The 13854-nt window shown below is 26.1% G+C and overlaps 1 protein-coding gene across 3 annotated transcripts; it reads right to left on the bottom strand.

Moving 5' to 3' along the window:
* Window positions 1-1102: 1102 nt before the first annotated feature.
* On the bottom strand, window positions 1103-10174 carry LOC141534216 (putative fatty acyl-CoA reductase CG5065). Of its 3 annotated transcripts, XM_074253424.1 has the most exons (9): window positions 7876-7960; window positions 7394-7759; window positions 7152-7306; window positions 4830-5106; window positions 3502-3818; window positions 2702-3136; window positions 2436-2621; window positions 1726-1986; window positions 1103-1482 (listed from the first exon to the last, which is right to left on the bottom strand). In XM_074253424.1, exons 4-9 carry the CDS (start codon window positions 5082-5084, stop codon window positions 1413-1415), a joined length of 1524 nt encoding a protein of 507 aa, XP_074109525.1. In that variant the 5' UTR covers window positions 5085-5106; window positions 7152-7306; window positions 7394-7759; window positions 7876-7960; the 3' UTR covers window positions 1103-1412. The 3 variants fall into 3 exon arrangements, with proteins under 3 accessions (XP_074109525.1, XP_074109524.1, XP_074109526.1); XM_074253423.1 differs by having other exon boundaries at window positions 7170-7306; window positions 7394-8003; XM_074253425.1 differs by lacking the exons at window positions 7152-7306; window positions 7394-7759; window positions 7876-7960 and adding an exon at window positions 10046-10174.
* Between the last annotated feature and the right edge of the window lie 3680 nt (window positions 10175-13854).

The raw sequence follows: 13854 nt of genomic DNA, 5'->3' as shown, positions 1-13854 counted from the left end.
GACTAAATTCAGATCACAGGCTCTGTTGCTTATGCGGTAGCTGGTTAGTTGTAGTTGTAGTTTGTAACTACGCGAGTAGAGATGATGAAGATGGAGATGGAACAGAGAAAGAAGTATGGGGTGAATGAGAGAATGTGTTTTGTAGTAGCATTTTTTTCTTCTTCTTCACTTTCATCTTCCTTTTCTTCCTATCCGTTCTTTATTATTTTTTACTTATTTTTTCCATAAATTTAGTAGTAAAAAACTTTTAAATAATTAATATTTTTTTTTAAGTATCCAAGCGGCACAAAAAATTTTTTTTATTATCTTTTATTGAATTTTAGATGACAATTATTGATCTTATAATTTTCCAAAAAGTAAAAAATTTTTTTATAACGCTTGGGTAGTTAAAATTTTGGTAAATATTTACATCCCAGATTATACTCAGTGATATCTGTGGTGAAAAAAAATTTCAAATAGTAGCTAAAAAAATCCAGATTATACTGCGTGATATCTGGATTATACTCATTGTAATCCAGATTATACTGCGTGATATCTAGATTATACTCATTATAATCTGGATTATACTAGCTATCATCGGAAATTTTTTTTCACTCAGTATAATCTAGGATGATATCCAGTGTAATCTTGTTCTTACCGTGTGGAGTCAACTATTTTAATTTTCATTTTTTTGAACAAAGTTTCTATTTGATTTTGTTGATATTTTTTTTATTTTTTGAACAATACAAAAAAAATGAACAATTAAAAAAAAATTATTAAATTGTTTATTTTTTAATATACTTTTCAAAAAAAATATTAAAAAAAGATAAAATAGAAATTTTATCCAAAAACATGAAAGCCAAAATTTTTTCCAACTTTTCAAGGCAAAAAAGCTATCGAAATCTTCATTTTTTTCTTTCACAACATTTTTTATCATAAATGCACCGGAAAAACAAGCAGAATTAAAAAAAAAAATTGAAAATGTTAATTTTTCATTTAGTTATGACCCAAAATGTGGTTGACCCTACTTGTAAATAATTACCAAAATTTTTAAATTAAACTAGAATTTAATAAACACTGAAAAAAAAAATAAAAATATAAAAAATTACAATAAACATTTTATTTTATTGAACTATTGTGTAAAATAGTAATTTTATTATTGATTAAACTGTTAGTATAATTATAACAATAATTAATGTAATAGTTATTTCTTAAAAATATATATTTAATTACTCAGTATATAAATATATAACGAACAACGATTGTAGATGAATTCGTTCAGTTTTCGCGAAATCTTGAACAATTTTCAACCATTAACCCGGGAGCGATTCAAGGTCATATATATGTACACAGATCTTTCAATTTATATAACTTAAAATAAAAAAGAACTTTTAAAAATATTTTTTCGCTCGTTTCAGAAGTTTCGCTGACCATCACCGAAGGATTAATTTTATGAGAAGCAACGCCATCAGTGCCTGCATGCTTCTTTGGAACCAGTAGAGTCTGTAAATTTTTTAAATTCATTTTAATAATTTTTCTCAGACACTTGACCATTTTTAGATTTTACTTAGCAAACAAATTAATTCTAGAAAATTGTTTTTCAATAATTTCATTTTTAGTTTTTAAAAAAAAATTTTTTTTCATTATTTATTCGTTAGAAAAATCCTAAAAATTATCAGATGTTTCAATTTCAATACTATTGATTTTTAATTTTAATAATTTGAGATTAAAATTATAGATACTTACTTGGACAATCGATTCCGCGCTTGTGTTAGTGTCTCAAGCTCATCTTTAAGTATATATTTTCTTATTCCTAATATATATCCATGGACGTAAGTACTCCAGTCAAGTGTTTTAATATCAACGTTAAAGTTACTGCTGTCAGTGACAGTTTTTACGCATTCTGATAATTGATTAACGTTATCGCTTGAAAAATTCCATTCATTGTTAGCAAAGTAGTAGCCTGTTGATGCAATTCGCGCGAAACGTTTTGATAATTTCAACATCCTAAAAAAAAAAAATTTATGTTCTTGGTTTCATATGTTAGATAAAAAACCCAGTTATTGACACTGGCCTAGTTGTTTAATACTTGCAATTTTATTCTCATTAAAAAAATAAAATGTTCTCAAAAAACCAATTGTCTTAAAATTTATAATTCAAAAATTATACTTATTAATTTATCAAAGTTGATTTTTTTTTTTTTTTAATTAAAATAAAATTGCAAGTGAATTTTTTTTTAATTTTTAATAACGATAATAAAGTAAAAAACTCTAAATAAAAAAAAAATAAGACATATAACAAACATAACTAATTTTTTAAGTCGTAAAATAGGTAAAATTTATAAAAGTAAAAATATAAAAACATATAATTGTTATGGATCTAACTAAATAATGAATAAAATTATTTTTAAAAGTAAAAAAAGGCAAATTTTTGGTTTCCAAAAAAATTATTCTTACATAGGTTTTTCCCCTCGGAATTTCAAAACTATGTCGATGATAAATGCAGGCACATGGTGAAACAGCACCGTAGAAATTTTATGAAATAACAAACTGGGTGTGTAATTGAACCCTGGATACCAGACGGCAAGTTTTGTTGGCGATTCGACGGCATATTTGTTGAGATAATGGCCGAATTTTCCCCATCTAAAAATTTGATTGATAATGATTTTTTTTTTTGCTATCAATTACATTTTCAATAAAATGATATTAAGTAGAACACTTACGTGATAGGATTACGAGCCCCGCTAACGCAATTATAAATTTTAATGGTATTAGTGTGTCTCATAACATTGTGCCAGGCTGCGCAAACTAGAGTATCGACAACGAAATCCACTGGAATAATGTCAACTTTGAGATTTTTCTTGCAGTAGACACTTTTCAGAGTACCGCGACTAATTTGGACGATCAGGCCCGTAAGGCCACTGGTGTTATCGATCCACCCTGGATATGGCTCGCGATAAGCTGCACAGACAATACTTGGGCGCACTATTGCAACAGGTAGACTTGTTCCTCTTTTTAAAATAATTAATTCGGCCAATCTTTTGGTCAGCGTGTATGTATTTGGATGCCGGCCTTTTAGCTTTTCTTCCAGGATAGTCAATGTCTCGTCGTCTAGATTTTCACACATGTCTATTGCGATTTCTGGCATTATTTTTGTGCTGAAATTATATTTTATTTGAAAAATTTTTTTAGTGGTTTTTTTTGTACTCATCAAAACATTTTTTTAATTTTAAAAATAAATTGTAAGAAAATTTTTAAGTTTTCATTCTAAATGTTTGGACTTTGATAAGAACTGATGACAAAAATTTTTTTAAAATTACATGACATTAAAGTTAGCAGCCACTTGATAATTTTATAATTTTATTTAACAAATAAATCTTTTCTAAAAAAATTGCATTCAGAATTTTTTTAAATTTCTAAATGTCAGTTTTTTTTTTTCCTATACATTTTTTGCCATAATTTATTTGTTAAAAAATTCTAAAAATTAATCAATAGCTCCTAAATTAATTCTCATAAAAATTACCTGTAAATAATTTCATCAACTTCAGCCTGTTCAGGATTACTGTAGGCAGTGCTAACGTGAATGAAACTAATGAGATTTATCATTCCAGTACAAAGTTCGATAACACGCTCAGTACCGCGTGTGTTCAAAGTCATAGCAACTTTTAATGGTTCATTGAACCTGACCGTTGCTGCACTATGGAATACGATGTTTACTTTTTGTGTTAACATCAAACGGTCCTGCTCACTTAGACCAAGGTCCGGCTGACTGACGTCACCCATTACTGGGATTATTTTGCTAAATGCACTCGGGCATTCCCGTCTTATTCTGTCAAACACCTAACAAACAACACATTATTCATCACATCGTCATCATTTTTTTATTTTTAAATAAAATTTATAATCATACATCGATACTGCTATTCCAATACGTCGTATCCCACACGGAGAAAAAAATATCGCCAGAATGAGGATACGTATCATTATTCTGACTATACGCCGTATACTCATTTTTTTAGAGGTATTCTGTATAGCCAATTTAGCTATACAGTGGACAGTCCAAATGACGATCCGTACACAAAAAAAAAAAAATTTCTTGAACCAAGAAAATTATAAGGAAGATCGAAGTTAATTTAGAGCAAGAAGAAATTTTCTTGGCTTAAAAAAATTTAACTTCGTTCAGGAAATTTTAACTTTATTCAAGAAAATTTCAGTCTTTCTTAAGATTTTCTTTATTTAAATAAAGAAAATTTACGCTTGACTCTAGACTTTTTTTCGTTCTGTGTATTATTATTTTAGGCATAATATTTAGTTGACTCAACTATACAGATCCTTACGTTAACAAAACAGTTACCTGTTTTAACGAAACTACATGTATTTACAAGAGCTATTTTTTTTTCTGTATGCTTACGGGAAACAAATGAATCCTTAAATCAAAAATCTAGACTGTTATTTTAAGGATTAAGGAAACGTCATTTAAGGATACGTTGAATAGTCATTTTAACAATATTTTTTTCTCCGTGCACATTTAGAAAATTTTACAGCAAACGATAAAGACAGTTCATTTTTAACATTGATTAAATGGGATTCATCGGATAAAAATAGTTATTAAACTAATTTGACCTTTAAATTTTTAATATAACTTTTACATAATATTATTGTGATTCTATTTTTCAAATAGAGACAATTATTGTAGTTCAAGAAATTGCTTGATTTTTGTAAGACGAGTGTAGAGCACAACCTCACCCGCTTCGCTTATGAGGCGTGCAAAAAAGTCAATTTGTCAAATTTTGTAGAATACGACTTATTAGAATGGCAGTATTGATCTAAATATTATAATAATGAACTTACAGTGCTGTCCAAAAGCTCTTGGAACCTTTCTTCCATAGTAAGGTCTTTCTTCGGACGTATCAAAACGTAAATCGTGGATATCCTTGGACATGATCGTAACAGTTTTTCTAGCAGAGCTTTTCCAAGGAATCCTGTAGCTCCTGTGATAAGAATAACTGATGCTGCAAAAAATGCTTCGATAGATGTTCCTCCAGGATTGGCCTCTTCATTGTTATGTTTATGATCGTTTTCTGTTTGTGTATTCGATGTACCCATTTTTTTTATTTTTATCTTATATCTGTAATTGTTTAAAATACAATTTAATCTATACTAATATTATAAAAAGGAAAGATTTGATTGTTTGTTTGCAATGAATAAGCCGAGGCGGGCTGCTAGTAAGTTATAAAATATTAACAATAATCATCACAACATAATTAAGAGAATAAAAAAATTTTTTAATTGTCTCCGGAATACTTAAATCATTAATTAAGTTGTTATAGTTAAATTTGGTATTATCAAAAAAGTCTTGACCTGAATTTGTGCCTTATTAAAGTTTCAAATGATTTTCAACGATTGTTAATTCATTATAAGCTTTTGGAATTTTTATAAATATATCAAATTTTTTTATTAGTCAAGAGAATAAGGAAAATTTTTTGACGGGCTTATCTTTACTATAAAATGGGTCTATGAAGTAAAATTTGGTATCATTAGAAAGATCGTAACCTGAATTTATGTATTTTTATAACTTGATAATTTTTTTCGATGATAATCAATTAATTGTCTAAATAATTAAAAGAATGAAGAAATTTTTTGATTGGCATTTTTTACTTTAACAACGATTTTTATAGTTAAATTTGGTATCATCAAAAAGGTCTTGAGATAAATTTGTGCCTTTTCACGATTTTACATTTATTTTTGGTAATATCAAATTTTTTATGTTAGTTTTTTTAGAAAAGTTTTGAATAGTTTATTGATTCTGTAAATTTCTTCTATGAAATTGTTGGTAATTGATGATCAGCAATATTTTTTTTTTGTAGTCACCGCAGGTTGCTAGTAATAATAATAATAATAATTTTATAAAAATTTAAAGTTTAAATTTCATTTAAAATCGTATTGATTATAAATTGATTTAATAAATTTCAGTAATAAAAATAAAATTAAAATTAGCCATACATTTCAATATTATTCCATTAAATATTAGCGAATTTATAAATACCAAAAAATCTATTTTTTTATACTCGCCCGTAAAAATTAAAGAACAAGAGAATTTTTTCCTCCTATAATCAATTAAATTACTAATATAAATTATGATACTAATTAAATTGTTATTTTTTTTTAACCTAACACAATAAAAATAATCTAAAAGTAGCATTCACTGTGAACTCTACAATGATATTGATAAGAGACATGCGTCAATGTGCTAATTAAAAAATGAAGTATTTTTAAAAAACTTTAAAGAACGCATGTTAGCTGTACTTTTCAAAATACTTGAAAGAAGAAAATACACAGTGAAAAATTTTGAGTCATTGCGTCAAAAAATTTTGTGTTAAATATTTAACACTTTTATGTGTAAATTTAATATTTATTGTGTTTAACATAAAAATTTTTGACACAAAATTTTTTGACGCAATGACGCTAAATTCTTTACCGTGTAGATAAAATCTTAATAGACACAAATCAACAACTATTTTTGTATATCATGCTTGAAAACTGATTTTAATTCTATAAATATTTCAACACATTCCTTCCGATAACGATTATATCAAGCTATTGATAGATCAATCGAATGATAGAAGATAAAAACATGGATAATACAATATAAAAAACTTGTTCACGAGTATTTTTCCTGCGAATAGTTAAATATCGATCAGTGAAACAGTGAAAGTGAAACTCTTTATTTCTCACTTATTATATTTATATACAGAACCATATAGTACAAAAATATAATTCAGTATCACAAAAATTTACTCGCAGACAAAATACCTCCCAAAAAAATACTATGGATATAATAAAGGATATTTTTGTTCGCTGTAATTTTAAATTATAAATATTTTTTCGCTACGATCAAATTTCGATAAGCCGTAAGATCAATACAAGTCTTAATTCAATATTTAGATAGATTTTAGTTTTTCTAAGGAAATATGAAATAATTCACATTACAGGTGTTTTATTTGAATGTCAAGTAGACATATTATAGTTATAATTAAGGAGAGATAAGAGAGACTATAATTTCAAATAGAACAGAACTTTACATGGAACAGTGTAATATAAATATAATGGGATTGTATCACGTACTAGCGTTTAATTTTTCACGGATGTCATTAATTTTTAATAAAATGATACCTTGAAGGTAGTAGTAACCTTTATAAATCGATAAAGATGAGTCGTACAGTCGCACGTGGTATCCAATGTAGTACAATAAATTCACAATATAGTTATACTTGGATGTGTAATATTATAAACTGATACAATGGACACATACAGTCAAGTATATCAAACTAAATATATATATATATATATATATATATATATATATATATATATATATATATATATATATATATATACTTGATATTACTGCATACCACGGTGAACTTGGCGCAAATACATATGATATTATAAATATCGATCGCTAAAAATGTTCCATAAATCAACCACCAATGACCCTTTTATTTTATTGCTATTGTTGTATATTTAATAACTTATTAATATTTCTTCACTTTACTTTTTTCTATTTATATTTAAAAAAACTTTCAAAGTTTTAAACTCGTTTTGTATTTTGTAATTATTTAATATTGACGTTTTGTTCCAACTTATTTTTTGTTAAATGAACACTGCTGTCGTAAGTAGAGTCATTACAGGTGATAAACTAATCGTACGAGTGATAAAAATTTAATTCACGGTAAACAACTTTAAATTTGTTAGTTAAAGTTTATTTGAAAATTTTTTTCCTTTAAAATTGTTCCATGAAAATTTAATAATAAAAAAATTAACATATGGAAAAATTTTTTTTAAAAGTAAGAATTTTAGAGTAGAAAATTTAGTAAATTTATAAATTTGTTAATACGTAGTCATTGAAAAGTTTGGTGGCTATTTAATATTATCAACAAACAATTTAAAATAACTTAAATTCGCGAGAAGTGAGTTACACGCGTTAATGTAAATGCTAGGCCCGCGGTACTGCCGTATAAGTGGTATTACGGGTCGCGGGTTTTGTATTTACACAGCGACGTCGCGACGCCTCGAGCGTCGTCATGTCGGGTTTATTGTTACCATTTGCGGGCACTAGATGACTCTAGTAATTTACCGTGACTTTTGATAGTTTTTTTTTATTTTTTAAATATAATTAAACGAATTGGTTTTTTTTTTATTACTTGCGTTAATGTCCCCAACGAAATATCCCAAGATATTTCAGAACTTAGGCAACATTAAATTTTGCCAAATTTAACCATGGGTGTATTTATTTGAATATAGACCAATATATAAGCTTGTTATCGTATTTTGTACTTTTTTCACGGATTTTAAGTGTGTTTATTTAAATTTTTTTCCGGAATTATTTTTTTTAATGCTGCTTTTTCCAACTACCGAGGATATTTTATCATGGGGATATTTTATCGCGAGAATGTATACACATGTCACCGATTTTTTTAATGAATGAAGTTTTAATCATTGAAAAATTTATAACATTTATGTGAAAATAAATTATTATTATTAAGAATTTATATTTATAAATTTTTTCTTAACTTTAATGTTTAATAATTCTAAGTTAAAAATCATAATAAAAAAATTTGAAGAAATCAATTATTGTTTTTATACTTACATTTTTTTTGTGAAGGGGTATTATGGTCTAGAAGTATGAAATTTCAGGTAGTTTTTGAAGTGCCGTAAAAAAAAGGCAATCAATATTTTTACCATCTATTTTTCTATAAGTTATTTATTAACATTATAAAAATACAGAAAATATTTTAAAAAAGTTGAAAATTCAAAAAATTAGTAGCTGATGAAGTGGGGGGTCTCAAAAAGTTGGCACGTGACTGTAGCCACGATTTCAACCCTTCTAGCAATCGAAAACAAAAAAATAAAAAAGATTATTAATCTCTTAATTTTAATTTTTACTGTTTTTAAAAAATTCAAACAAGTTAAAAAAAAGTGGTGAAAAAAGTATTTTTTTTTTTTTTTTTAGGCAATCCCTATTTTATAAAAAAAATTTTTTTCAAATTTTTCGTAAATAATTTATAAAAAAATATATAAGTAAAAATATTAATTGCCTTTTTTTTACGGCACTTCAAAAATTACCTAAAATTTCATACTTCTCATCCAGAATACCCCCTTAATAAATTTCAAATAAGTCTCAATTTATAAATTAGTGAATAATTTTTTTCATTAATTATCTACACTTCTATACTAATATTATAAATAGGAAAGATTTGATTGTTTGCATTCAAAAGGCTCCGAAAATACTGAACCGATATGAAAAATTCTTTCACTGTTAGAAAGCTACATTATCCCCGGATGACATAGGCTATATTATATTTTCAAATTTTTGTTAAATACCCGTGCGAAGCCCGGGCGGGCTGCTAGTTTGTAAAATTTTATTAAAAATAAAAAAAACTTTTGACATAGAAATTTATAAAAATTTTTTGCAACAATAATAAATAACAAGAAGATAATTTATTGCTTTGATAATTAGAGTCCATTTTTTAGAGTTTTAAAATTTGAATATTAAATAAATAAACTACTTCGTAAAAATTAAACAAAAAATTTATAAAATTCAATAAACTAAATTTAATCTTTAAATCTATGAATAGTTTTTTTTTTTAATCCTAATGGATCTTTTGAATCTAAATCTTCAATTTATTTTAAAAAAACTAAATTTTACAATAGTAAATCAAAGATGTAAAAATCCAATTTAAAAAAACTCCAGATAAATATTATTATCATCATTATGAATAAGTGAAAATGTTTGACGGAGAGAGTATAAATCTAAAATGTTGTTTTCTTAAGATAGGAGCCCAGCAAGTTGTTGGTGCATTATGCAACAAGGAAACTGCATCGCTCTCACATGGTCTCGGAAGTTACTTTCTTCTTGCAGTACTTGCACTCACTACGCATTTATATTTCGCGTTTAAACAGCTTCTCACATCCAGCAATACCCCACGTAAATTATATTTATATCACTAACACCTATTAATATTAACATTTATATATATACTTCAAAATACTCGATAGGAGCTTACCTTAACAACCAACTGCCACATAACACCGCCTCAAAAATCGCTCATTAATAATTATCTCTTGTATAGAAGGGAATTGTTTCTTTTAACTGAGAAGAAATAATCGGATAAACGACACACGAATGCACAAACTTCTTGATAACGACTGGTTAAGTCCATCGATTTCTTCGTTTCTATATAATCCCTCCACTGTTGGTTACTGCTGTTCTTCTTAATGATCCCTACCTCTACCCTTTACTTTTATTTACTTGACGCACGGTCTTAAACTTTCTTCATCTTAAAATTTTTAACATAAAATAATATTTTTAATTGCTGTTCTATTAAATTAAAAATTTTCAATATAAATGTTTCATAAATTCTCAGTTTGAAAAAGATAAGTTGCATATCAAAATAAAAAAATTATTTTTATAAAATTCATTTTTAATAAATAAAATACTTAATATTAATTTAAGTTTTAAATAAATAATGGATATAAAAATTAATATCATTTTTCTTTTCAAAAAGGATCAGTACATGTTTTTGAGAAATTGGCATTTTATATTAAAAATTTTGTAAAAAGATTTTTTCATTCCAAAAGTATACTTAAAATACTACATTTCTTAAAAAGCCGTACCAATCGGCCCATTTTCTACAAATTTATGGGAATTTAAAAAAAAATTGATATTTCGAAAATTGTTCGACAAAAAAAATTGAAAAAAAAAAAAAACAGGGAGATGTCTTTCGACTGATATACTGAAACAAAATATTTTGGAAAATATCATGAAACTGAAGTTAGCAGACGTCTAAAAATTTTTGATTTTTTTTATTAATTAAATTACAACTAACAAAATATTTACAAGAAATTGCACTTATATTTTTTCAAGTTTTTTACGTGTGACAATTTTTTTTTTAATTTTTTAAGTGAATTGTTTTGAAAAAAAAATTTTTTTTAATTTTGAAATGTCGGCTAACTTCATTTTCATAAAAAATCAGAGATGAAAAAGCTACTAGGCGAAAAATTCTTCGTATGTTCTTATATCAAAAAATTTTCATCATACAAATATTTTTTTTTCTCAGTGTAAAATAGACATTTTTATAAAAATCTAGTTAAATTTTCGTTTATAAAAAGTTATATACTAATATACTACAAATAAAATAATTTTCATATTGACATAACTAAAGGATATTGCGGTTAGCGAGGTTAAAAAAAATTCTCTTAGCATTGATGTACATAAATATAGTCAAATAACTTACATTTACAACGTCGTCCAAGTTTCAATGGATACTAAAAAGCCATTTACAGTACAATCTAATTATATATTACATTTTTGAAAAAACTTCTGTGTAGAAAACAGGATCTATCACTATTGATTATATTGTACAATATAATTGTTATTCTTCACATAATAGCATTATTCCATTTTCATATTCTTAAAAATTGTACAATGATCAAATCCAAGTGTATAATGCAAAAATAAAATATAAATTTGTATGATGTTAGCTACGAAAACTCCGTAACCCAATTTCGCCCGGAGAAATTGTCGCTTGCGTAAGAGCGATCGCGTGGATGTATGCATATGAAAATTTAATAAAATAGGTAAATCATGGAAGAATCCATGATCCTGGATGGAAGAATATAGTTTTAATAAATAAGTCTATTTCAAAAAGCGTCGGTGTCAAATGTAAAAGCTTCTCCTTGTAAGCAATTCTTTACTCAATTTTTTACGTCCTACTCATGATTGATCTCATTTTGTTAAATTTTCATACAAAGAACAATAAGTATTCTTATTCATACTTGATTGTATTTTTCTCTAAATTAAAAAAAAAAATAAATTTTATTAATTTTTTTATTATTAATTTGCTCATCAAATTATAATTGAGGAGTTGAGTTTCAAAAGGGTATCTTTTTATTTTTTACAAAATTCCACCCTCAATTAAAAATTTTTAATTTCCAAGCTATAGCTCCTATAGACTCCAAATTCTCATTTCAAATTTTTTCCTTCGTGTCAATTATTATTCATTTTTGAAAAAAAAGCCACGCAAACATTATAATGATTGCACATTCAAAGTTACAATGAATATTAGCTAGAATAATTACGTGGATAAAAGGAATATGCTAATTCGATGAAATTAGGAATTTGTGAAAGTCAAAACGAAGCGTGCGAGTAACAGCTAGTTATAAATATTTTTATTGAACTTTTTTAATTTAGCTATCAAGTGCTGTCGGTTATGAAGCTACAATTCGATTTTCATTTAGAAATCTTTATAATTCTCGAAGTAATTAATATTTAAAAAATAAAAAAAACTGTTATTTTAAAGTATGAAAAGGTACCCTTTTGAAAATTAGTTCCTCAATTATTTATTTTTACAGTTAAATTTCAATAAAACGGTGAGAAAGGAAGGTAGATATTTTTTTGGATAGTGTCAAAGAAAAAAGTAGTTACGGGGTTCCCAAGACATAGACAGATGTCGCTAAAGCAGTAAATTTTATGGTTCATCAATTGAATATTCTGTTTTGCCAACACTTACTGTAATTTAAATTTAAAATTAATTTAATATCAAGGTGCTAATTAATAATTTTGATTTAAATAAATTTTTCACTCAATTTCATTTCAAATAATTAATTAATATTTACTGAGCAATGAGATTAATTTAATCATGCATATGTGCTAAATAAACAATGCGTGTTTTTTTTCTTAAACGACACATATGTGTCCCTTACTTATAAAAAACAATTTATTATCTCAGTAGTAACTTGTTATCAATGACAAAACATATGTCATTTGATTATTTTAAAAAAATTATCTATTTACTTAGATGATTCGGCTCAACAGTAAGCTCTGAAATTCCTATATTAATATAAATTATTTGTTTGCGATCTGACGCGGGTAGTAACACTTATACCGTAAGAATCTCGGCACGCATGACGTCATATTAAATTGCATTAAAATAAGTCATGACGTCGCTATCAGTTTGTTTGTCTGCCCGCTTATTCGCGGAATTCCGTCTTGTCTTCGCTTCCGCATTTCAAGTACTTTGAAGATAATTGGCTTAGTAAATATTTCATCCCTTCAATTTTTGTTAAATTATTTATTTTTTTTTTTTTTTGTAATTTATATTTTCTATCTATTTGTAAAGTTTTATTTTTAAATAAATTTTATATTTATATTTATTTTTTTGTTCCAGGTTATTTCAAGGTGAAACTTTTTCTTCAAACTCGAACTAACAAGCGATACATTTCAGAAGCTTAATTTAGAAATTCAATTACATAAATAAATTGCACAAAATTTTTCTAATCTTAAACTTTCAACTGACGATCGACAAGTGTTAAATAATGTTCGCCACAAATCTTAGTATTAAAGTCCGATAAAAATCTGTTAAGTTACGCTCCCTCTCTACTAGAAGTATGAGTTGAAAGTATACCCCTTATTTGTAACCATAAATTTCCGATATCTAGTTTTTATATCTACTAGACTTAACACGCTCGCCTTCATTCTTTTAAAAATCCCGCCACTATCTCAGTCGACAAATCAACAACTGAATAAAATAGTCACAGAAGTGACAATACGACATCCGGCCATCAACTTTTTAGAAGAGGATTGCGATCCAAATTCAATTAATAATGATATTTATTTTTTATTTTTAACTTACAATAATCAAATATTAAACAACAGAAGATTACATTAAATTATAAATACAAAGCAATAAATTTAAATTTAATTTACTGAAGATTCAAATCGCCAGGAAGTATTTGTTGATTTTTAATTTTTGACTCTTATACAAGCTCATAAATAATTGAAAAATTTATTTATTTATTTATTTTTTTTTTTTTT

The sequence above is a fragment of the Cotesia typhae genome, unplaced genomic scaffold (assembly GCF_013202065.1).
Source record: "Cotesia typhae breed Kobodo isofemale line unplaced genomic scaffold, CoteBio_Ctyphae scaffold_13, whole genome shotgun sequence".
Taxonomy (NCBI): domain Eukaryota; kingdom Metazoa; phylum Arthropoda; class Insecta; order Hymenoptera; family Braconidae; genus Cotesia; species Cotesia typhae.
This window is presented reverse-complemented; position numbering and strand designations above follow the sequence as displayed.